The sequence below is a fragment of the Phaethon aethereus genome, assembly GCF_964289735.1.
Source record: "Phaethon aethereus genome assembly, chromosome: 2".
Classification (NCBI taxonomy): domain Eukaryota; kingdom Metazoa; phylum Chordata; class Aves; order Phaethontiformes; family Phaethontidae; genus Phaethon; species Phaethon aethereus.
In genome coordinates this window covers 58,881,307-58,906,825 of record NC_138582.1, presented here as the reverse complement: position 1 = coordinate 58,906,825, position 25,519 = coordinate 58,881,307, and the positions used below count along the sequence as shown (strand labels likewise).

Genomic DNA, 25,519 nt, shown 5'->3' with positions numbered 1-25,519 from the left:
ATTAGGTGTCAGACTGGGACATGCCCTTCCAATGAGAAGGGGGGAAGAAACGGTATGCACGGAGCCCCAGCTTCCTCCGGGGGGGATAACACGGACTTCAGCCCTCAAGGGGAAAACTGACTTTACAGGTTCATTAAACACCTCTGGGAAAAGGGTAAGCAGCAGTGGCAGTGCCCAAGTCAATGTTGGAGCTTGCAGCTACAGGGAATGAGCTTGGGGAAAGTCCAGTCCCCCATCAGGGACTGGTTGAGCAAGAGTGCTCCAAGGCTGGAGACCTAAGCCAGATCAGCTACGAAAGGGGCAAAACCTGCACTTTGCTGCAGATGGTACATGACTGACTGCCTTCAGCTGTTGGCCATGTTATAGGGGCATCTGGTGTCTTCCTTCCTTGCAGGCAAGGAAATTGAGAGGGACCGGGCCTGCGATTGGAGGTCACAGTCCTGCCCAAGGTGAACAAGGCCTAAAGGGAGCAAAGCTGTTTGAACAGGATCCAGCCCAGCTCTATTGCCTGTTGCCATATCTGTTCTCCAGTTCACGAAGCAATGTCAACGTAACGTGTGCTCCGAGAGCAAAGCTGCCATTTATGACCTCGGCAGCCAAGAAAGCAGACAAACCTGAGCATCTGCATTTGCAATCTCCACTGCTCCATAAAAGACAAGGTCAGACAGAAAACATGTGTTTCATATTTGCAAATCTGAATGATTTATATTAGGGGAGCAGGGCTTGACTGCATGCAGCCTCTAGGTTGTTAAAATTTAATTTACTAATCAATTACTATCAGATGCTAGACTTCTTCAGCTGCCCCATACAAGGAGCATAGTTTCTCACAATATCCTGTCTTGATTTCAGTGCTGTATCTCCTTCCAGAGCCTGAAGAGAGGTGAGATGAAGCAGGTGAGCAGAAGAAAAGGATCATTCAGTCCTGTGAGGTCATATATTAAATTAAGAGAAGCCACCAGAGCATTACCTTCTCATTTCTGTTGATCATTTAGAAGATGACATCCTTTTGCCATAGTTTGCACAAGGCAGCTTTACTTGAGGAAGCAGATGCGTTAAAATGAACGTACGCCTCTCACCTCAAGGAAGCGAGTCTGGAGGAGACCCAGTGTCCCTGGCTGCACTGTCCTCATTTTGGCTGGATTGCTTCTCCACCGTCACCCCCAGTTTAAAACATTATAAATGTCTGTGTCTTAGCAGCTGAAACTAAATGAACTAGGATAAAAGGTAAAGACAGAAGCAAGATTACTGCTGATTAGCCTCCTTCCTATTATGTGGGTTATGAGGTATAGGTTAGGTCTCCTGTGCTGTACAGCTTTGGGCTGCAGGTTCACAGATAATTCTGACCTTGCAGCAATGTTGTGTGTGTATTTTTCTAACTTTTCTTAACAGTAATATGGACATACTGAAAACATGCGATTCAAATGGCTTACATGAGCCACAGACTCTCAAACACAAAGTCAAAGCAGCTGCATGAACATCACAAGTTGCATAGCTTGTGCTCTCATCCTCATGCACATGGCAACTCCCACACAGTGCTAAGAGTCTAAAGGTCTCTTCAAGCCTCAGGAAAACAGGACTCCATCCCTATCCTTTCAGCTGGGTTAAAGAAACCCTGAGGGTCTGCAAACTTCTTGGGGACACAAGCAGATGACAGCTGAACAGCTCCTGTGTTCACCCTCTCAAGGATGGCGGTCAGGAATGGTGCAATACAGCGGAGATCATCTAGCTTAATATTAGGGGTGCAGAGCTGACATTATGCTGCCTTTCCCCATGCCCAAGCAACCTGCCCCTCTCAAAGGCACAAGGCAGCACTGACCATTCTCAGTGAGACTTTGCCTATCCAGCTCACTGATGATGTGAGGCCTATATGAACATCAAAACTCATCACAAAGGACAAAAAAAATCTCAAAATATGTTTGCAGAGCATGTTCTCCTTTTGAGAAATAGAGGAACAAATCAGTTTCCAGAGTCCCAACTCCAGTTCACTGAACAACTCCAGTTATTTCCAGTTCAGGATACAAACATCAACACTAGCATTGGTCGAACATTTTTTGAATGTCCTCTGTTAAAATTAGCTCCGTTCTTGGTTAGTAAGTCATGCATGAAATGATCCTGGCTTCCCTTTAATGTGGTAATCAGAGACCAATAACATTTTGAAATTATGGGTGAATTGCCAGCTCTTCTCTCCAACTCTTTGCTATCTGCATTTTGGGTGACAGGTTCCCTAAGAATAGGTTAATGTTACTACTCTTGGAATGGAAGAAGGAAATATTTTAAACTGGGGAATAATCACTCCAGTCCAAACCTTCAGATGGAGAATCAATCACATTAAGATTCATGAAACTCTTAGAATTCATTATTTTTTTCCAACAAATACCCAGCAGGTCACAGGCAGTTGGACAACTAACTCCACCATGGTAATTTATGAGACTGTCTCATAAATTAGAGAACTACAGCTGCTTTTTTTTTTTTTTTTTTTTTTTGCTTTTTTTTTGGCGGGGGGCGGGGGGAGGAAGTGGAGCAGAGCAGGGCAAGGACAGGAGGAAGCCAAAAAATGTCAGGCTCCGGGTCTTAGGAGTATTTTAATGCCATCAGTTACCTAAGGACTGACTGTAATAGACAGCATATCAGATTGTGCTAAAGCTTCCAATGCATAATGTTCAGAGGTGTTTTTCATATTTCTGAATGTTAATACTTCAGATATGTTTATATCTTTCCAGGACACTTCATTCAGCCCCGGTTTCACTAAATGCAGAACACAAATGCTGTTGACCTGATGTTACCCACTCACTGTAACTGCAGAACTACAGCAACGTTACTGTCTGGCAGATTTATTCCTACCTGGCACTACTGCTTAGAAACTGCCTAATTAACAGTCTGTTAAACCAACAGAATGAAACACAGCAATGTCTATGTAACAAACACAAGGACAGCAAGCCAATATAAGGTGACTGGGTGTAACAGGGCCATAACCACAATATGTGACTATAAATGCTCATGACGGAGACGAAGAGCTGGCAAACTTTTGAACCAAGGCAATGAGCAGAACCAGAAGTGGTGATTACAGGCTAATCAGCCCAGCAGTTAGTCTAAATAGCATCAAATTCCTATTTTAAATTCATCCTCTAGTATTATTTGGAGAGCACTATTTTTCGTGTTACTGCACTGTGGGGTTTCTGCACACTATTATGTTGTTGATGCCTTCAGCTCTGGGGGTGACTGCATTTCAGTAATAACTCAAACAGCCCCAAGCATAGTTTAAGAAGCTCAAAGACAATTTGCCTGGAATTAAATGGCCTTGACAAATGGTAGATGTTGTTTCAATCTCCAGCTCATCCTTGGCCACATAACCTCCCCATCCACTTGTCTCTTTTCCACTCAGTGCCTCGGCAAGCATGATCCAGCGCGTAGATAGCCTGACAGAAGGAGAAAGCGGATATCCTTCCCCCAAGAGAGGGAGTCCATGGCTGGTAAACACATACAGGAGTCTCAGTCAAGCCCTTGCCTGCCATGGAGGCCCATCTGGGAGAAAGGGGTGAAAGCCAGAAGTTTGCAATCTTTCACTGCAGGAATTTTGGCCTGTGGGTACAGTTGGCTGCCTCAAGGCAGCGCACCTTGCACGCAGCTGAGGATCTGCTGTATTATGGCTGTAGGCAAGCACATTAAGGGGAGCGAGAGTTTACTGCTTCAACTTGACGTGCACTTGGAGAACTCTGGATTCCAATTTATCTCCCACACCGAACTCCAGGGACGTTCAATCGCTGACCCAGATCTGGAACGAGACTTCAGGATTTGCTCCTAGCTCTGTGATCACAACATTGATTTGGCTATAAACACATCCTTAATTATAAAATTTATTAAAAAAATAAGCATCACTGAAGAAATAAATAAATTGCTTCTTGTCCTTTCCTGAAAGTCGGGGGGGGGGGGGGTGTTTTGTTTGTTTGTTTGTTTAAGGTATGCACACTCACAGGTGTGGACAGATCTGTGCACTGACTACTGCAGCATTTCATCCTCTTCTGCTGGTTACAGGAGTTTCACCCTTTTATTCTTTTAACTTCATTGCAGTTGGGACGTGCAGCTCCCAGACTCTTCATGCAGCCCCTCCTCCCTACCATTGAGACCTCTATATTAAAGAGCTCAACCAGCAGAAACAAGATCATAATCAAGAATGGTCCTAGACTTCTGCTCCAAACAATTTGATCGCAGCCTGGCTATAAGAGACTGCCAAAGGCCCACAGGCTGCTGGTCATTCATCCAAAAAAGCCTGGAACACTTTGAGAGCCATGAAGTATCACAGTCTGGCTCACACAGTTGATATGTAACGTGGCATCCCTTAAACAAAATGAACCATAGGGGCAAACGTAATTTAGAGATTGACGGGGTGAACAAAAATATACCACAGCTGTCTAGGAGTAACTTAAATCTTCATCTGAAGTGTAAGTACTGCCAGAGATTTTCAACCATTCATTTAGACATCAGGAACATCAACATCTTTAAACACTACTTAGAGATGATGTTTAGGAAAATTGGGAAGAGAGCCAAAGACACAAATAACTACACTGAAATAACTTAGAATACTGACAAGAAAGATAGCATTCATATTTTAAGCAATTGACTCACATTTAACCCAGCTGTCTCAGAATGCTATACTTCTGTATCATATGGCACGTGCTATATTAGTGAGCCACACCACAGTTAACTCAAAGGAGTGTGAATTCCTTACTCAAAGAAAAAGAGATTGGTGATGTATGACAGCCCTTAAAAGTCTGCTTCAGAGTGGAAACTTACTGCAGAATAGTTTGTATTTTTTAAATTCAAGCCTTCATTTAATCTACCACAACTCCCAACACGGACACGGCCTAAGTGTAATGATTATGTCACATTCACCCATTATTTGTATTTGGTCAAATTAAAATCCCAAAATAGTGACAAAATGCCAGCCTTTCTGCTACCAGAACACAGCACACCCTGGATTGCTGACAGAGACCAGGAGCTTTCCATCAGCTCCAGCTGCCTGATAGTACATCAATTTTATTACTCGTTTCTCGCCAATGAGCACAAGCTAAGTTCAGCGCTCTGTCAATTAAAAAGCAATGATTTTAATAATATGCCAAGAATCAAGCAAAAAATGGTCAAAAGGGTGAAGACTTACTGGAATAACCCACCAGAGCAAAGATTTGGTTTCCCTCCAGAGTAAACAAAAAACAAACAAACAAAAAAAAGAAACCACTATACAGCAAAACCTTCAAGGAATACGCCTGCTGCTGCAGCAAAGACAAACTACGCACACCTAAAGAAAGGAGAAAGGAAACAATGCAGCAGACAGAAAATGGGATCCCCTTTATTACACTCTCTATTCATTTGCTCTACATCTGGAAACTCCACTGAGGAAACACTTCAGATCAGTATAGATTTTACATTAACTGAAGGGACACCATGAAAAAGTGTTTTTCCCCTACTGCATTGCAGCAGAATTGTCAATGATGCTCAAAACGCCTTTAAATCTCTGACAAAAATAGTGACTTGTGTGATTTACACAAGCCGTCAGATGTGTGATTCATGTTATGGTTCTCTGTTATTTGTCAAACAACACATTCTGTCTCCAGTTGTTCCTTTGCCCTTCTTCATGCTTATGGTCAGGAAGTCATAAGAGGGCACGAGTACTCTTAGCACTGGACTGGAACCCTCCTTGGTTTCTGCTCTCTAAGTCCACTCCTTTCCACATCACACGCTGTCTCCTTGTCTACTTACATGCTTCAGTCATATTGAATCTATTAATCAACATTTCCCATCTTCTGGTCCATAAAGATTGGAGTCCTAGTAACTGCAATGCCAATATTTAAAAGTGGCCACTGTTTTTTGTTATAGCAATACAAGACTACATACAGTAGCCAGCAACATTTATCCACAAGGCAATCTGCTATAAGGAAAACTCAACAGGCATAGGCTTTTCTTTAACTTTTTTTTTTTACTACTCCTGAAATACCCTGAAAAAATAATTACTCTGAATTTCCCCCCTACTTTTTTAACACACTATTTCAAAGTCCAGCAGAGAGATCACAAATGTGGAGTGTTTCACCATATCTGCCTCATGCAAAAGAGATACATAGAAATTTATCCTTGAAACAGAAATCTCTTTGAAAGTGTTGAAGCAATTAATGCATACCCCAGATTACGGTGAACTTCAAGTTATCCCATTACTGCACTTCTGTCTTGTGAAGAAGCACTACTTCCAAAATATGTTTCCTGTTTTAGATATCCATGACCTTCTAAAACAAAAATTATCATGTCATAAATGCAAGTGGAGATAACTATATAGCATGTGTAGGCATTCAGGCTGCTGCTTGCATTTACTACCTTGGCTGCATGACATGAATAGCAGATTTTGTTTGGCTACACTAAACCAACCATGAGGCACTCACCAAAAAATGCAGCAAAATCACATATACGTGAAGCCATTTGACAGCCTATCCATCAAGAGATCTCTAGTAGTTCTCTGTGAGCACACCCAGAGACAAAACAGGTGACTAGTGTGTGCAGGCATGTGCATGCTTTCTCTCTTGATTTCCCTCCTGCCCCCATCTCAACCACAAGAAGTTTTTTGCCTCCTAATGGCTACAGAATGACACATACAGAAAAACAGCTATCTGAATTTCAGATCACATATTATCACAGAATCATTAAGTTTGGAAAGGACCTTCGAGATCATCAAGTCCAACCGTTAACCCAACACCACCACGGCCCCTAAACCATGTCCTGAAGCGCCATGTCCACACGTTTTTTGAACACTACCAGCGCTGGTGACTCCACCACCTCCCTGGGCAGCCTGTTCCAATGTTTGACCATTCTCTCAGTAAAGAAATTAACATGCATGAATGCTAATCTTTATATTAGGGAATATTAAGATCTAAGGTAAGAAACCCAAACAACACGTAAGCCTTCTGCATACATCTCCCTCTGTCTGAATCAACAGAATCAACAGGGTGCTTTCTTTTCTTTTTCAACATTCCTCGGCAGCAGGGCTTGTCACCAAACATGTCTTGCATCAGGAATAGTCTGAAATATTTCAAAGCGGGGGAGAAATACCTCTCTGCTGGTGTTTTAAAGAAAATCAGTTCTCGGGAATTCTGCATGAGATGCAGTGTCTGGTAAGTCTGGGAGGATAAACATTAAGACCACTGAAGTACCAGAATAATATCTTACTTAAAGTTTTAAATATGCCAGTGTTTCTGCACCTCTGTTATCAAAGCTTTAAAATACTTTGCTCAGTTGGTGTTGCTACACAGCTGTCTTACCCTCCAAGTCCACCCAGCTTTAACTGCTCACTCCTTACACACCAGCCTGTGCTCTGAGGATCCTCTCAGCTGCACCATTCTTTCTCCAGCTACTCAGCTTGGAAAATCATACATTTACACAAGACATGAGCCAGAAAATTACTGGATGGTGGTCAGTTAAATAACACACTTGGCACCAATAAGACACATGGGCTACCATAGGTCTTTACACTTCATGAATTCTCTGCTATATTATTACTAACACAATTACTCTGGGACAGTTGTTGAGCAGCGCGGCACAGAAAGCATCGGCTAGAAAGTTGTCAGCTGCACACACACGCAAAATAGGTCCCTGTCTGCCGCTACAAGGTTTTTTACCTTTAGTTCCTGAATTGCAATCAGTTAGCGACAGGCAAAGGACACAAGTCCCAGAAGGTGTCTGTGTTCATACTTCTTCACATCCCACACGGCCACAGAACCTCTCCCCAGGGTGAAGGGAACAGTCATGCCAGTCTTCATCCCTCCCTCCCTCCCTGACTCTGCCGATGAATCAAAGTGGTTTTGGGGGTTTTTTTGAAGCATAGTCCTTTCAGCAAATTCCAGCAGGCGCCCTCCCCTCCTTCAGCCAACATACCATTGTACGATGACTGACTTCCTCACTCCTTCCATTTTCAGTTAACTTTCCCCCCCACACACCTTGTCGATCTCTGTCCTTAATGCCGCATTTTGTCCGTGAGACATTCATAAAATTTTGTGGCTGCAAGGAGAGTTGCAATTGTAGCAGAATCAGACAGACCCAGAGTTGAAACTCTCTATTAATAAGTTATACTGCACGCTATACTATATGGCTACTGTTTTATGTACTCTTCAGCCACCCACCCTCTGTAACCTGGCTCTTAATTACCTCATTTCCCAGCCCCGTGTTCAGAGAAGGGGAGAGAAAGGCAAGTTGGTCATATCTGTCACAACAGGGATTTGAACCTCTTGAAGGGCCCATTTATCGTGTGATAAAACACCCTGTCAAAAAAAAAAAAAAAAAAGCATTTGTTTAAGTCTGAGGGGGCAGGTGAGAAAGAGATGGGGGGAGGGAGGATTTGACCTGCATTTATTCCCAGGCATCCTGAAAAAAAACACAGCATGGGTTAAGCCTTCGTCCTTACGGCCGGAACCACGAAGCACCGCCCGAGAGCCCGTTAGCAGCGCAGCTGGCGCGAGTGCCCCGGGCCACAGGCGGCCCCTGGCCACCGGCCGGGCAGGGAGCCGCGGCGTCTGCTGGCAGCCAGCTCGGCCAGGCCGCCGGTGCCAGCCCCGCTGTGGGAAGCTCTCCAGCCAGCCCTGGCACTCCACAGCGGCCATCAGGCCGGGAAGCGCGTCCGCCCGGACTCATCACCACGAGGCCAACGGTAAGAGTGGGTAATGCTGGAGCGAGGACTGCTTTCTTCACCAACCGCAGGTGGGTGTCTTACGTCGTGAGAAGCAGCAGCAAGAGCAGGTCCCCGTGCGGATGTTTCTAACCATAATCGATACTGAGCGTATTTAAAGGGATCAGCTGTCCTAGACGTGGAGCAAAGGCTTCCCACCAGCAGAGGAATGCCCTTTGCTTTCTCTGCGGCATCATCTAGTGCTAACAGAGTAACGACGCCCTTGGGAAAACAAACCCATTCTGGGTCACGCCGAGTTTAGAAGTAAAGCCAAATAAAAGCACGTAAATACATATCCAAACACGAGCAAGGCAACTAACGAGAACCCATTCGCACTTTACACATGCTAAGGCCTACTCCTGCCACTCCAGTAATCAAAACATTTCTGTCGAGTAATCTAAACTGGTTGCGCACCAGTTAACATCCCAGCAGCGCGCACCTCTGAGCCCGGCCACGCTCGTGACCACTATTCCCATTAGACTCGGCAGATGAGCCAACAACAGCCATATGTTCTTTAAACGTACGTGCAGCCTTGCAGCTGCCATTCCAGGCTGCAGGCTACACTGCTGCACCATGTACGCCCCGGAAACCACGGCTGAAGGGCAACGGCACTGGCTCTGAAGGAAAGACCCGCCAGCCTTTTGGAAGGCAGTCAGATAAAGCACTCATGCACATCATCTCCAACAAGTACGAAGGCATAGGAAGAGATGAGCCCAACCCCTGCAGATGCTGGCCTCTACAGACCATTAGCTTAGAGATTAATATCCCTACTCATACTCAAAACAACCATAGATCCCAAGTAGTTCCTTTCTCTGGAAAGTTTTATCTACTTGCTCCAATTTTATTACCGCTACTAGTTGTTGGGATGGTTTCTTTCATCTATTTCCTACATCCAAAAAAGTTCACTACTTGTTATAAGTCTAGATGATTAAAAAAAAAAATTCCAAAAGAAGCTTAGTTCTTACCATTTTTACAGCTGCTTATTTACAGCATCTGAGGGATGATTCCTGTCACACTAAATAACTTTAGTGCCAGAAATTCTTTAGCCTTCAGGTATTCCAGCAAGTTTGACTTTTAAGAGGGTAGAAAAGGTGGTGTCTCTGCAATGATGAAATCTCCAAAGAGTTATAGAGTTCACAGCCTTAAACTATGTAAAGATGAATGGCTTTTGAAATATTGAAACCTAATTTTCAAACTCCCCATTGGATCCAATTGATCAATGACAAGCTTGCATTCTCATGGATGAAAACCACTTTCAAAGTCTGACCCAAGTGATAAATACAATTAGTTAACTCTAATGAACACAGCAGTCTTAAAATTCACATTTATAATACTTCAAATGCTCCCAGCCTCTTCACTATTTCTGTACAAATTCAGTACATACAGAAACCTACCTACTTTATGTACTTTTAGCAGCACAAGTTTTCATTCAAATACAAGTAACATCCCTGCTTTAAAATAAAATTGCCACCCCAATCTGTAATAGAATTACAAATTAAACTTTGGGAGAAAAAACTATGTTAATCTACAGAGCCACTTAAACATACATCAGTGACACTTTAGCATGTAAAAGTGACGTGACACAGGTAAAGAATGAATCATTCCAAAACGAACCTAACCTTCCTCTTCACCCCACCCCCACAGCTTGGTTTTAGACCAGCAAAAATCTACACTCTAAATAGCAATTCAGCCACTTTTATGTGTTCTTGCTGGACAGCAAACACTGTTTCTAAAGTTATCTTTGCTAGAGATGAATGTTGAAGTTGTAATGGCCAGGGCATCCTCCGCATTCAACTGACCCTCGGTCGTTTCGGCCTGGGCACCTCTTTTACCCTCCAGCAGAGCCCAAAGATACACACACAGTACATCTGTCAGTACCAATACTCAAAGCACAGTTTGGTGCAAGAACCTTTCTCACGTCTTGCTGCTCCTATTAACGTTCTTGGTCCTTTCTGGATTTCAGGATATTCAGGTAAACCTTGGAGTGTGTTCGTGTATTCTTCCAGAAGTCTTCAAGACCAGCCCAACTGTGGAAATGAGTGCTTTATCTCTATGGCAGATCTAAGAATATGTATGTCCTCCCTCATCACTAGAAACAGTCTTTTTTTTTTTTTTAAACCATAACGCCAAGATTAAAGATGACCAAGGACTGAAGAATCAATTATTTCTATTTCATATGATCAAAAGGTGACAGATTCAGGTCTGACAATCAGCCAATATAGCAATTTTGTTTTCTGAATACAAGCATTTGGGCAGTGAAGTGGTAACAATGAACCACCAAGATGTTACAATCGTCAGGCAAAATATATACATACCTTTTATCCCAAGTACACAGAATTGCCCAAGAAGTGTCATCGTCTCAAATAATGAAAAACAGCAGAAAGGTACTAACAGGTCAGTTAGAAAAACAAAAGCCACAGGATAAATGAAATGGGCTATAAGCAAATGTCTGGTGAATAAGGCACAAAGATTGGACACCGCTCACTTTCAACACTCAAACCTGAGCCAGGAGGTTCCCAAGATGTAGTCCTTGATCACGTAATATACCTGCAAACCTTGGTGACAGGGTCTGCAGACAGTCACACACAAAATCTGCTTGAGATTAAAAAACAATATTCATTTTCAAATGGTGGTGCTCAGCAGGACTCAATCAACAACAGGGAAAGCTAGCACAAATGTGTTAGTTTCAAGTTTTATTTTTCATGTTGGTGAAACACATAGCCTCTTCTCAAGAGGCAGCATCTGTAAAGCTGTTACAAACACATTTTGTACTCTAATACACCACAGATTTGGAAAAAGAACAAATAAAGCATAGGTTTCACCCTGTACTTTGGCATACTGAGTCTTACATTACAGATAATTTAGAAATCTTCTGATTTTACATATACATTGCATTGGCCATCACTCAGCCTTCATGCACAATTTATTTTTCTTAGAGTCAACATTGGTTTTGGAAACTTTCTTGCTGTAAATGGCATATTTTCCACTTTAATCACTTCAATGATAATTACATCAGTGTGCAAATTGCTTTGAAAGACAGAAACAAACACTAACACATAATATATGGACAGCTTCTTCTATAGTTAAACATCTACTAAAAGGCAGTTCACATTCCTATCACACTTTCATTGCCTAAAATAGGAGAATAAGTTATATAAAATAGACCATCTTATTTTCAGACACTTCCATTTCTGCAGATTTGGTCTTTGCAGCAACATTGCAATCAAAGATTAAGATTCTATTCCTAAGATTCAGAGAAGCCCCTTGCAATTCAACGGCAGCTTAACATGTTTAGTACTTTTGTCCCAGATTTTCCACACTTGGCACAGGGAAAAAACAAAAAAAGCTGGTTGAGTGGGGAAGAGTCTTGCACATCTATTTTTTTTTTTTAAATATGAAAAGTATGCCTTAAGAATCTAATGCATAAATTGTAATCTTTCTTTTAAAGGACTATTAGCATTACAAGCACAGTTTAAATAAAGCCTGCAAGTTCTTTCACAGAAGCACACGAGGCTCCCAATTTTTCTTCTTATGCATGTCATCTTCTCAGATACATGCAATTCTTCACACACACAAAAAAATACTCTTTGGGACCATGCAACAAAACTGATTTCAGAATTGGAAGCAGCAAGAAATACTTCAAGAAAATTACTTAGTGCTCCTACATGTGTAGGTGGCTTTTCTTCTATTTGTGAGAAAAACTCCACATAAAAGTGTATGGTCACCTTCATGAACAAATCCAGAAGACAGAAGCCGAATAATCTGGCATGAGTTGCTCCAATAGTGAAAAAGAAGAGTTACAGGAAAGTCTTCAAAATCATCTGTCATGTATACTTGTAATCATTCTCAGAGAAAAGCAACTCACTTCCTAAATTTCGTTTAGACTGTTACACAGAAGAGCAAAAACTTCCATATACATCATTAATAACAAAGGGAAATTACCTGTCAGATAGTGAAGAACCACAGGTGTAGACTCAAATAGCTTTAAAATCCAAGCTGATTATTACATAATACAAAGAGACAAAACTGCTTTTTGAACACCCATTAAATTGAATAACTTGACTTTTACAGCAGCCCTGCCTGCAAATCATGCTGTAGCTTGTGCACCCATGACAACACTATTGAGTACTATCCACTCCAAGGAAAGTGAATATTAACCCTCTAAAACTTTACCTTCATCACAATTATGTCTGACACACTTATGTCTGATATCACATATTTGTCAGACATATGCTTGATATTTTTGACGACATCCAATTCCTTAATATGGCAGAAGCTGTCAATACTTAACACTGGGCTTTTGGTCTATTGTTTATCGATCTTTGGGTACCATGTATCACACACAAGTCCCTGCTGGATTCCAAGTGATCTCACCCTAGTGCAGATCTTGACTAGGTTCTTCTGAAGAAACAGACCACAAGTACAACTTCTAGTGTTGTCAACATTTTAAGCATAAAATGGTCAAGCAAATTTAAGACATTACAGAAGCTTGCAAAACACACATAACTTGAAACCAAATAAAAATAGAGAAGATGCATTAAAATTTGGATTCTGAGCTAGTTTGAAAAATGCCGTTTTGCAAGAGATAGCTGTTCCACGCTTTGAAAGTATGAAAGAATGAAATGTCTTCGTAGACTAGCGTATTGATTAGTAAAAAACCACCTAGAACACTCATGAACTCAAACATGTCATCGAAACATTTCACCTAAGTTTGTTAAACATTGTCTTCAGAGCTTTATATTCAATGCACAAGATCTGCCATCTTCCGTTTCACTTTTGCTTATGGCATGTTGCAGAAACACTGCTAACAAAGGTTGTCCACTCCTTCCATTCCTGAGGTGTATATTACAAACATTATGTACACATTTATTTCCAAAGACTTCAGGTCAATAAAGTTCTTAAGATAAAGATGTGTGTGTACTTTTAAGCTTGCAAGACAGCTTCAAACTAGTTGACTTAGTATTTTCTACACCCACATGGATACTGCTTGCAAAGAATAAGGTATTGAAACAATATTCCGCAGTGGAGTAAAAACATGTTGAAAACAAACCAAATGCTCCCCCTAGTGCTTATACTAGTAGAAAATCCTTCCTGGCACAGTCTGCCTTAAACGGTGTTAAACAGGAGACAAATAGCCACATGAATGATCATGTATTTAACTCAGAAAAAAATCACAAACATATTACTGGGACCAAAAAGGGTCAGCTGTTGAAATCCAGCATTTAAAATTTTGTACCGTTCTCCCTACTCCAGTGCTTCTGGGGTTTTGGTTTCTTTTAAACTGTGCTTTTAGTAAAAATTTCTCTCAAATGTTTCCCATCAGCTGAAGGCAGGGACCTGAAGAAGCTCCTCCCAGGTAAGAAATTAAGTCCAAAGATGTTTCAAGATGATAGGTACAAACATGCTTGTTCTCCTGTATTGTACCTAGAAGCTGCCAAGTTAATATTAGCATTCCCATATCACAATTGCAATGAAGCTCTGGTAAATCTGGTACCTTTGGGTATGCTCAACATCACAAAGGAGTCAGATATTTAAGACAACCTATGTCTGTAGCTAGCATAGTCCACCAGAATATTCATCCTCTTCCTCATCAGCATGAGAGCCCACTGTGGCTGGTCCTCTTGCTTTGTCTTGTGCAGCGTTTGGCGATTTCTTCTTCATTCCTCCTCCTGGGACCACCAAGGTAAGACCAAGCTTGGCATACTGACAATAAAAAGGTAAGTTTAATTTCTGTACACAGAAGTATAATCTTGCTGAATTACACTGCACAGAATTGACTGACGTTCACAATAAACAAGCAGGTAACATTCAATACAGAAAACAGATTGATGCTGCTTTCAGAGTATACTTTTCCAGCTTAGAGTAAGAAAAAAAATGAACCATTCTTAGGTTCACTCTGAGAATGGGAGACCTGTTTTGATACTGTGTATTATAAAAACTTTGGCCACATCCTACAGCTTCTGTGGTTCAAGACTTATGTTTAAAAAAAATAATAATTTTTCAGTATGCAGCTCTGCATACATTATCTATAAATAGTTCATGGAAAAAGTCTTAGAAGTGTTTTTCAGAAAGACTAGTCCCTTAATTTTTACTATTCAACATAGTAATAAAGTAAAATTAGTCAATACTGTTAAAAAGTTTAGCATGGATGGAGGTCTCCTCTACTTCACACCTTTCCTATCCTTATACTTCCTACAATTTACAAGTACAATTTAAAAAAAAAAAGGGGGGGGGGGCGGGCAGAATACAACTACTTTCTTAACATTAAAAAAAAATAAAAATCTTTCACTAATTAGTACCTTGCTAAGGAATAAGCTCTGAAAAAAAAAAAACGATTCAACAATGTCATCCTGTAGGCATTATATTCAGTAACGTTTATACACGTATATGAGCTAGATAGTATTTCTGAGATAAAGCATAGGCAGCAAACTGTTCTGGCACCTAAGGAATCAAGCAGAAGGGAACTGAATTTTGGTGAACTCCTCAAACAAACTCAGCAAATCCATAACAAACTGCTCTTTCACCAAGGCTTCCCATCATCTGAAAGGAACAACAATGTGGGACTTGACACTGGCAGGCCACAAAGTAAAAGAATACATGAAGTTCACAGGCACATGGTAGGATGACAGAGCAAGTCGCAATAAATACATGGACCCTGCTCTTATCTTCCTTTACTAGAAAAATCTCTCTCTGAACCTGAACAAGCAAAAGGATTATTTAAAAAAACATCCATAGGAACTGCCCACTTACATCATTGTCCATGTATTTGAAGAGTGGCAAATTGCAGACTTCAGAAACTTGATCCTGATCTTGCTGGTCATACCCTTCTAAAAGTTGCTCTAGTGCTGCACAATCTTCACTTCCGTTAAATCCTGGTATACTGAAAGAAATTCAGACTTCATTTAGGGCATTTCAGCAATTGATGCTCAGCTATTCTGTCTTTAAATGTTGCTGATTAATAGCAGCTTTTAAGAATCTGATGGACTGCTTATTCCATAAAACTGTCTATAACCACTTTAATATTCTCCAGGTATGTGGATCATATCCATAAAAATTAAACTTTCAGCAATATTAGTTTGCATGCTGATAATAAGACCACAATCACAGTCAAGACAAAAAAAGTGTATTAGAATTTTTCAATTTCTTCCTGACTAGTCAATAAACTCTTCCTCCACTTTACATACAGAAAAATTCTGCAATGAGTTTCTATATAAAATACAAATTGAAGATTTGGAAAATATGAGCAAGACATTTAAAGATTGACCTAAAAAAATTCTTTCTAAAATTAAAAGTAACAATTTAACTTACACATATGTTCAAGTCATTTCACTAAAAACACATTTTAAGTAAAAATACGTTCTTTCAGTATTTTCTTACTGAAGCCCTAATGAAAGCTGAAATGGAGAGTTGCTGGGAAAGCCTCTGAAACCAGGATTAAACACTAATCCAGATTTTGACAGCAGATTTTCTCCTGGATGTGTAAAGAATGCCTTCTTCATTTCCATGTATTCAACTGGACTACTGTCTGCTTTCTAAATTATCTTTCAGTTCAATCAACTATTTAAAAAAAAAAGTCACAAAAAGTAGAAATCTTGCTTTTATTTCTTCCACTGCATGATGACAGCAAGATCTCCTAGATCAACATAACCAGAAATGTAGTAATTCACGTGTTGCAAACTTTTCTTTAACAAAAACTTTTAGATTTATCTTCCCCTCGATCTAATCGCCATACTAGATAGTTTAATTGATTATACTGGGATGCTGCTATTGTGCATTTAGGGACTGCATTCCCTATTTCCATCCTCAAACTGTAATAAAATATGGTAACAACAAGTGAGAATTTCAAGGGCCTCAAGATGACACAGCAAAAAGATTCTGAAAAAATTAAAATTCAGTTAGAAACATTCAGAAATACCCACTCTTAATCCTAAACATTTGTTTATAATAGGTAATCCATCTCCGTTCTATTTGAAAAAGACACAACCCAAAGGATATCAGTAGAGGCAAGAATCCCAGCCACAGCAGTATTCTGCTCAGCTTTTAACAAGGAAAAAAAATGGGAAGAACTTCTAATTTCTATCTCATTTCACCTGTTGCACATAACTACTACTTTGACAAACTTCTTATTTTAGGTTCATTAAGAGTCACCATGGTAATTAGTTAAATCTGTTGAGAGTGAAAAAAATTCCTGATAGCCACCTACCAGGGAATGCTATTATTATACTGTAAATCAACAGAAGTACAGGCTTAAAATTTCTTGACCATGTTTCCATTGCTTTTCCGTAAGAATAGATCTACATTAATGAAACATTCAGTTTAAGATTATATAACATGAAGTAGACTTACCTATAGCTTTCCCTCACACATCTTTCTGCAGCAACATAATCGTTTCTGTGAAGATGAACTAAGACTTGAGCAATAGTTTTCTAAACAAAAACAAACAACCAACCTGATGATTCTTTAGAAATGAACAGTAAAATATTAGAAAAATACTGGACTGCTAAGATTTAGTGTGAAAAAGCTCATTACAATCTGCAATGATTCCAAGATATGCAAGAGAGTCAGAACAACATAGTGAAAAAGTTGTAAGCCATATCCTCAGCCGGTATGAAATACATTATCTCCTATAACACTGTAATGAACTGGAGCACCAAGTAACAGTTTTTGCAGTTTATTTTTGATAACAACTTTATTATTGTTGATGTGGTTGTTTTTGACAGCTCCTCTAGGTAACAGCACCTTATCTTCAACATCATAGAAGTGAAAAAAGCACAGTTGGAGGTTGGGGAAACAGGTACTACCACAAATTCTCATCATTTAGCAAGAATTGTATCCCTGAATCAAGAGGTACATACTGTCTGTCAGATGTTGGCTGTCATTAGTTACCCAGAAAAACTCAAAATGCACTATCAGAAGTTGCCACTTAGAATTTACCTTATAGCATGTTGGGTAATTTTCAATTTCCTTATAAATACTTTTTTCCTTTTGAAGAGACAATGCAGCCTCATCTAATCTAAAAAAACCAAAAAACAGTTAGGAAGGATCAATGCCAAGAATACAGCATAATTAACCTGAGGGTAATTACAAAGTGTTCAACTAATACACCAGCAAGTCTACTAGAATAAAAAGCAACACAACTGAAAATCAGCAGCAGATCTTACTAACAGAAAAGATAAAGAAAGAGATAGTCGGCAATTCTTTTTGTATACATGCAGGCCAAGAACATCTCTGATATTCATTCAGACAAACCTCATTTTTCATAACACTGTACTAGATTAATGCCTTGTTACATACCCTAACAGATTGCTGTATCTCACAAGGTTACTATAAGCTATCAGTAAGTCCGATATCCATGAAATATCAATAAAGTCATAGTAACTGGTTTTGCGTTTGAATACTCTTTTAATCATCATATTAAATTTCTCCAAATTAGCAACAGCATGTGAGCTATAAAGCAGTAGAGCAACCAAGTCTTTCAGATGTTCTGAAGCTATGTTGACTTGCTTTCACAGAAAGACTTTCAAGTTATTTTGTAAATTTCCTTTTCTGACTACAATACTGCAGTGACATAAAGTGCATTAAAAATGGAGTTAGAAACCCAGACAATTTCTTAAAGGAGCTACATGTTTCAGTGAAGCAAGCCTAAGCTGAACTGCAGGTCAAGTTTGGTGCTAGCAATTAATGAAATAAATTCCCATTGAGACTCCAAGATACACTCTCCTTTAAGAAGTCCAGAACCAGACTGCTGCAAGCAGATTTCTTTCCTCAGGTCAGTCACCCAATTCACCCATTTTCTATTCCACAGCTATAACAGACTTTCAACTACTGTCTACGTATTAATGCTGGAAGGAAACAAAAAAATTCCTGAAGTAGTTTAAGAATTAATGAAAACTGGTGTATGTGCTTTCTAGCTATTCAACAAACACAAAGGAAACACAGCCTTAGAGCCCATATTCTCCCATCCCAGAACACAGAAGAAGAACATGGCATATCCCACAGAAATTGAATTTTAGTTTAAAGTGCATCTCAAAGAAGAATTAAGTAACAGTATATAAGCCCAACAACATCAAGAAAAAAAAACAATGAAAAATCACTATTAAAGATTCAATTACACTTTTTAAAAAAAAAGAAAGCATAAAAGCTATACCTGCGCCCTCTGACTAGAAGTCTTGATGCCTTCCCTAGCATTTCTAATGCTTGCCGTAAACGCTCTTCATTCTAGAGAACAAAAAGAATTCATGCATTCTTATTTCATTTGCATATAATTAACACCACTAGACTTTAATCTAAATATGTCACCTGTAACTTAGAACAACTCTTAATTATTATATTAGCAGTTCACACACTCAAGGGAAACATGAAGTGTATTGGTGCACCCAAGTCCCACAGCCAGCTCCTAGATGACCTACAGAGCAAAGCAACATCAGTGCAAACTTGTTAATCTGGAAACAATGACAACTGATGATAGAGAAGTACGCCAAAGGCAGTAACAAAAAGGCAAATCATCTGCTCATGGGATCGGTAGAGCATATCTTCTGTTCTGTGCTTTCAAGGATTTCAAGCTATTTCAGGACTCAACAGCAGCCATGTTCCTTACCCTCTGGGCTGCCCAACAAGAGGCAGAAAGATTCAATCAAGCCCCAAACTAAGAAAAAGGCAAAGCAAACAGATTCCTAACTTTTATAATCTCCATCTCGACAGCGTAAGAAGCCTTCAGCTTCATTACTCAGATACTGATGTGAAAGGAAGGAAAAAAATATAATTTAGAACCTAATCTTAGGCTTTTTCTTACCTTTACAGATGACCCTAAACATCAATTCATTCATCTCCATATGCTTTCTGGGACTGGAAATTTCTCTGCAGGCAAGGGAAAAAAACCCAAACAAACCAGAAAACCCCCCACAAAACCCAAACGAAGCCCCGCCTCTACTTACTTCAAACACTGAGGCTGCTTGCTGATAGAGCTGCACAGCCTTCTCCGGGCTCACATTTTCTATTAACCTGTAATAAACATAAATAATTTCTCTTGAGATTAATTTTTTTTTTTTTTAACCTAAAAGCCTCAAAAAGACAAGAAAGAAAACCAAAGACATACCCATGCCCTGCATGCATTCTAGCCACCAGTACCACAGACTTACTTTCCAGCTCGTTCCAGTGCAATAGCTGCTGTATCTGGTGTACCGTTCTCCAGGTACATCATACTGGCTTTCTCGATCAGCTGAACTGCTTCAGGGAGTCTCTGCATCTCCTGCAAAGCGACAGTCAGAAGGACATTGCTGCCAGGAATTGTGCTTATGTACAATGAAACAAGACAAAGCAAACTGTAATTTATTAAAATTCTAATTTTTATTTACAAACTTGCAAAGTTAGTACATAAGTTGATCATCAGCTCTAAAAAATACACTTGTAAGTATCAAACTTTCATGTAAAGCATGAATCTGCAGTAGGTCAGAGCACTTCTGCTACCCTCTGACATGAGGTCCTTCCCTTCTACAAAAGGAAAACATTTTTTTTTTCCCCCTAATTACAAATGTCGCTTCCCTAACATACTGAGGGTATTGGTGGGTACTATGAGTCAACAGAAAAATATCACTTTAATATATAATTCACTCCCGTGCACAATATTCTTCACTACAAAGTAGAACTTCTCAATAAAATCTAGTAAGTTAAAATACCTTTAGCATCATGCCAGCTTGTTCATAAGCTCTGCAGAGAAAAAGTTTACAATTTAGTTAGATATGGCATATTTCAGCAAGCTGTAGTTACACAACAAAAGCTAACATGCATCAGCTATTACTTCACTGTTAATATTTAATGCTTTAAAGATGTTTCAACTGTTTAATTTAATAGACAGTGCATATATAATATTATCTTCCACAAATGAAGTACTTCAACCACATTCCCCACTAAAAGTCTATTCTCATGATCTGACCCACAGGCAATGTTTGGATTGTTTGTCATTATCTGCCTGTTTTGAAGTACTTTTTTTAATTAAAAATTTCTTTATAAGCTCAACAGTGTAGAATTTCAAAATTACAAAAAGTTCATCTAAGACTACTTGATATCAAAAGGTGCTAAGAATGTCAAGATCATCATTCCTTCAGATAGCCATTGCAGGTTTTCAGACTTTGCTAGTCCACACTTTCATTAAACTGATTCTGAAACAGCAGAATCACTTGAACCACACCATTTACTACAGTGAGATCAAAATAATAGTTCATGCTTGTACCATATGTTAGAAAATTTGTTCCAAATTATTCAGTGCTCCTATACTTACTTGGCAGCATGGAAGAGACTGGCAGTAACATTGTCAAAGTCAAGGACAAAAGACACAAACATATAATGCAGAAAACTTAATAGTGTACAAAATCTTACACAAGTACTAGTTTCAAAGCAAGGAATCCCGTAAAGGCAAATCGAACCTACTACATTTGCAGGGAAGATGTCAAGAATAAATACTTCTAAGGACAGAATAAATGCAACATACTAAAGTATAACTGCATGTAAGTTGCAAAAAGCACATTTATTTCAAGTATGTTCCTGGCTACTAAATACTACTACAAGCACTGCAATAATGTTAGAGTTGCATTTAGTTTATACTGTCCATTTGTAGGTATTTTTGAAAAAATATAATAATTTCTGAAGTGGTACCTAATCATCTCACGCACTAGTCAGCACCTTAGCACTTTGTATATTATTGGAAACAACACAGACTTCCTCACCAATAGAGTTCTTTAGTTCTCCCACTCAGAGCACACAGGAATAGTATTTTAAAAGAGAATTTTGTTAGGTTGACAAAATATACAGATACATTAAATACATCTTCTAACAACCCCCATTACCCCATTCTAAGTATCAACTAGTCAGCTTCTTGAAAAAAACATAGCAATAAATGAAAAGATACGCTTTATTGTTCTCATGTGCCTCAGCTTCCCGCAAACAGGCTTCCCTTGCCTGGTCAAACTGCTTGGCATTCTTAAAAGCAACAGCTGCAAGAAATCAAATAAAGTTCTTATTTACAGCTTGCCATTTTCCTTTTTTCACCACTTCTGCTCAAGAATTTAGCCACCTAAAGATGCAAACAGACTTTAAATCAATGGTTACAGTTTACCAAGCTCTTCCAAAAAAATCTCACAACAGTCCTCCTTGCTTTATTAGTAAATTAGCTACCATTAACATTTATTGTCAACAATACTTCCATACCATCACTGTACCACACATTGTGCATAATGTGTTTAGCTGGATTTTGGAATTTACTCATTCTCTATTTTAATTACAGAGCTGCAGGAATGCACATGTATACAGTTTTAATCATTAGAGATTATACAAAATCAGTATGGCAGGAATAGAAGTGTACCATCAACAAAGCATACCTACAACTTCCTCAACATAACCACTTCAGGGCACAAATACGTATTTCTATCTCCATTAGACAGACACGATATTAAAGTAGGATTTGAAATAAATTTCAATTTATAGATGTGCCTGTTGCTCTTCCAAGTTTGTATTTTTTAATTCAGGCTTAAACGAATCAGAAGGAATGCCTAGAGTAAAAAGCCAAAAAAAACCCACTATAAATTGCTATTATCAAAAAGAAGAAAATTGTTTAAGAGCAAAAAGGAATCAAATAGTAGGAATTTTATATTCAGTGTGACATTTGCCGTGGAAAAAAAGGGAGGAAAGAGATCTCACTATGCCTAAAAAAACCTGGCAGCATTTCTCTAGCTTACTGAGACAGTCTTTGTCAGGACATACTTTGTAAGATGATGAAAAAGCAAAGTTTTAAAAGCAGCTTGAGTATTTGTTGTTTTGTAGGTGAAGTCATAGGATTTGGGGGTGGACAAGTGAAAGAGGGAAAGCTTTATTTTTATCATACATAGTAATATAAAAAGTAGAAGGTGTAAGCTTGAAAAAAATTGTTTTCACAACTGTTACAGATCTCCAAGTACAATCTGAAATTTATTTTACAGTGCTACTGAGATTTTTTTTTTGTTGTTTCATCTTACTTTGCCTTCACAACAATTTTACTTACACATCACTGTACTGAAAATATGTAAAATATTATCAGGGATTAAGCCTAAAGAATACTTTGAAACCATAAAGTATATGGCCCTGTTTACACACATACATACCTGCCTTCCCATATTCAGTAGCTGCACTATCATAATCTGGTTTCCACTTTAAGAATCCAGTTTTCAGACTAAAATGCAAGAAGAAAGGCCTATTAACAATTAGTAAAGATTTTATGTTTTACTTTCAAAGCACTTATATATAGATATATTAGTAAAGATTTTATTATAGTAAAGTATATATAAATATACTATTATATTATATTATATAAATATAAATTATTATAGTAAAGATTTTATGTTTTACTTTCAAAGCACTTATATACAGATATATTTAAAACTTTAGTCATCTCTGAAAAGGAGCAATTACCTATATGTCAATACTATGGTGGCATCACAACTGTAAAAATAAATGCCAGCGCTGTTAGGAACTGCACAAACCACTGCAATGATCTCCCATAGTTACATGCCTCGTCCTAACATGCTTCTACTGTCCCCAGAAAGCCGTCACAAGTCCAGTTCCTCAACAGTAAGAGGTCAACAGAAGAAAAATACTTCCACCTACACCAATATGATATCTCAAGACTTCTAATACCACACCACCTGACAATATTTTTTGTTACACATCATGAAGCTTCCAGTGTTCCCCTACAGTCATTTCCTGCTGATGAGAATTATCAAAGACTCTCCATTGCATACACAAATGAAAGTATTTAGACAAAGCCTCATATGTCATTTGTATATCTAAAATAGATCATGACACTAAGTGGTGCCCCATGCACACACAGACAAATATATATAGGGAAAAATACACATTGCAAAATGAGAAGAGTCATCAGGCAATGCTGACTTCAATATTATGGCTTCCTCACTTCTAAAACTAATATAAAAATTACCATAACTTTAGAGTCCACTTCCATATTTGTTGTGGGCATATACTTCAGATGCAGTACATGCTTAATTTGGAAAAACAATTGTACACAGACTCTACATTGTTTTGCTGTCTTACTTGGACAAAAGCCACAGTACGGAACACTAAAGCAAGCCTTTATATTGTGCTATTTTTATCACAGGCAAAGTCTCAAATGCATCGAGCTGAAATACACAGTGCTTTAATTTGCACACAATTTGAGATTTAGGTGCCTTTTCTTCAAATGCTGTCCGGGATAAGCTTAAAATGAATTCCACTGAATGGCATGTTTGGTCAAGTAATTTGACTAACATACTGCGGTAGAAATTATTTTGTTCTGAGGAGATGTCTCCTCTATTGCAGTTTATACTTTTGATCCATGATTTCAGGATGGCCCATCACTATTCTTACTAAAAATATAGCAACTTTGGATTAGTCAGCTCTATTACATCTATACTGTAGTCTGGGAAACTAAGACTTAAAGGCAAAATGGCTATATTGAGTGTTAAAATAGACATTAAATGACTACCATATGTAGATGGTAAGCCCTCTAAGATAAATGTCAGCACAAGTCCTTGAGGCCATCTAAAAAGAAACAATCACATGTTTCTCATAGGCAGGAAACAAACACTCCATCTCAGCACGGTTAAGCTCTGATTCAACACAATCCCCTGAACCCTTTTCTCCAGTTTGCCTTTCTCTCACTAACTTTAGCAGAAGAGCAGGAGTGACTCCCCTCGCTTTGTGGTTACGGTCAGAGCCATAAAGGCTACAAGGCCCTTAAGGCAACTGCCCAGGCTCCAGGCCTCTGAGCCACACAGCCTCACCGACAGGACTTCTTAGTTTTAGGGCCGCTTTATTCTCCCAGTTCGGGGAAGAGGGGTTCCCTTTAGCACCCTCGCCCTGTAGGGAGGGTGCCCTGAGGCAGAAGAGGGGCCAAAGGGCCATGTCCTCCCACTCCACCCCCGCCGGCCTCCCCCAGCCCCGCACTCTCCCCCTTTCCCCCGAGGTCACGTCGCCTGGCAGGTGTGGGCCCCTGCTCGGCCCCTACCTCCCCACACGCTGCCCCCTCCCCACCACTCCGCACAGGGCATCATGGGAGCTGTAGTTCTCCCGAGGCCACAGCTCCCCGTACGGGCGCCGGGGAGAACTACAACTCCCACGAAGCCTCCCCCACCCGCCGCGGCCCAGGGGTGAGGAAGGGGTGCCGGGTTGCTGCGCTAGGTCGGCGGACAGCAGCCCCAGGGCTCCGAGGCCGCGGGAGATCGCAGCCGCGGCGACAAGCAGCGCGCTCCGCGGAGTCCCGCTCAGGCAGGAGGCGATACGCCGCCTCCATGGGGCAAAAGAGCCGCGCTGGGCCTGACAGCCCGGGCTCTGAGCTAGCAGCCGCCGCACCAACTTCCCCCGCCCTCCGACCTTCCTCCCTCCCATCCGCTCACTATTTCTCCGCTTTAGCGATGTGCTCCAGCGCCTCGTTAATCTTCTGAGCCGCCATCTCGCCAGCACGGCTGGCCTGCCCGTGAGCGCTCCGCGGCCCTCCTCCACCTCCCTGCGCTCTCCGCTACGGGACGCCGCAGGGCTCACGTGGCGTCGAGGGGCGGAGCTCGGCCCTCCACCACCTCCCTGCGCCTGCGCGGCGGTAGGGGCGGGGCGTAGGGGCTGGCGTGGGCGGTGGTGCGGGTTTCGCCGCAGCCCGGGTGTCTGGTGGGGAACGCTGTCTCGTTGCTTCCCCGGCAGCCCTGTGGGTGGTATCACCTGGCCCGGGTTGTGCAGGGGAATGGTTGCCCGCAGCGTTGGGCTGTGCCTCACTCCGGCGAGCCGGAAGGTACCTCCCTTGCTGCA

At 40.3% G+C, this 25,519-nt stretch overlaps 1 protein-coding gene across 1 annotated transcript; it reads right to left on the bottom strand.

Moving 5' to 3' along the window:
* Nucleotides 1-14,251: 14,251 nt before the first annotated feature.
* NAPG (NSF attachment protein gamma) lies at nucleotides 14,252-25,172 on the bottom strand (the record flags this gene model as incomplete). Its single annotated transcript, XM_081996776.1, has 12 exons — nucleotides 14,252-14,401; nucleotides 15,449-15,578; nucleotides 17,045-17,124; nucleotides 17,633-17,711; nucleotides 18,846-18,916; nucleotides 19,633-19,699; nucleotides 19,837-19,946; nucleotides 20,374-20,404; nucleotides 20,976-20,993; nucleotides 21,603-21,687; nucleotides 22,831-22,898; nucleotides 25,117-25,172. The coding sequence occupies 12 exons, from the start codon at nucleotides 25,170-25,172 to the stop codon at nucleotides 14,252-14,254; spliced, it is 945 nt and encodes a 314-aa protein (XP_081852902.1).
* Nucleotides 25,173-25,519: the final 347 nt, after the last annotated feature.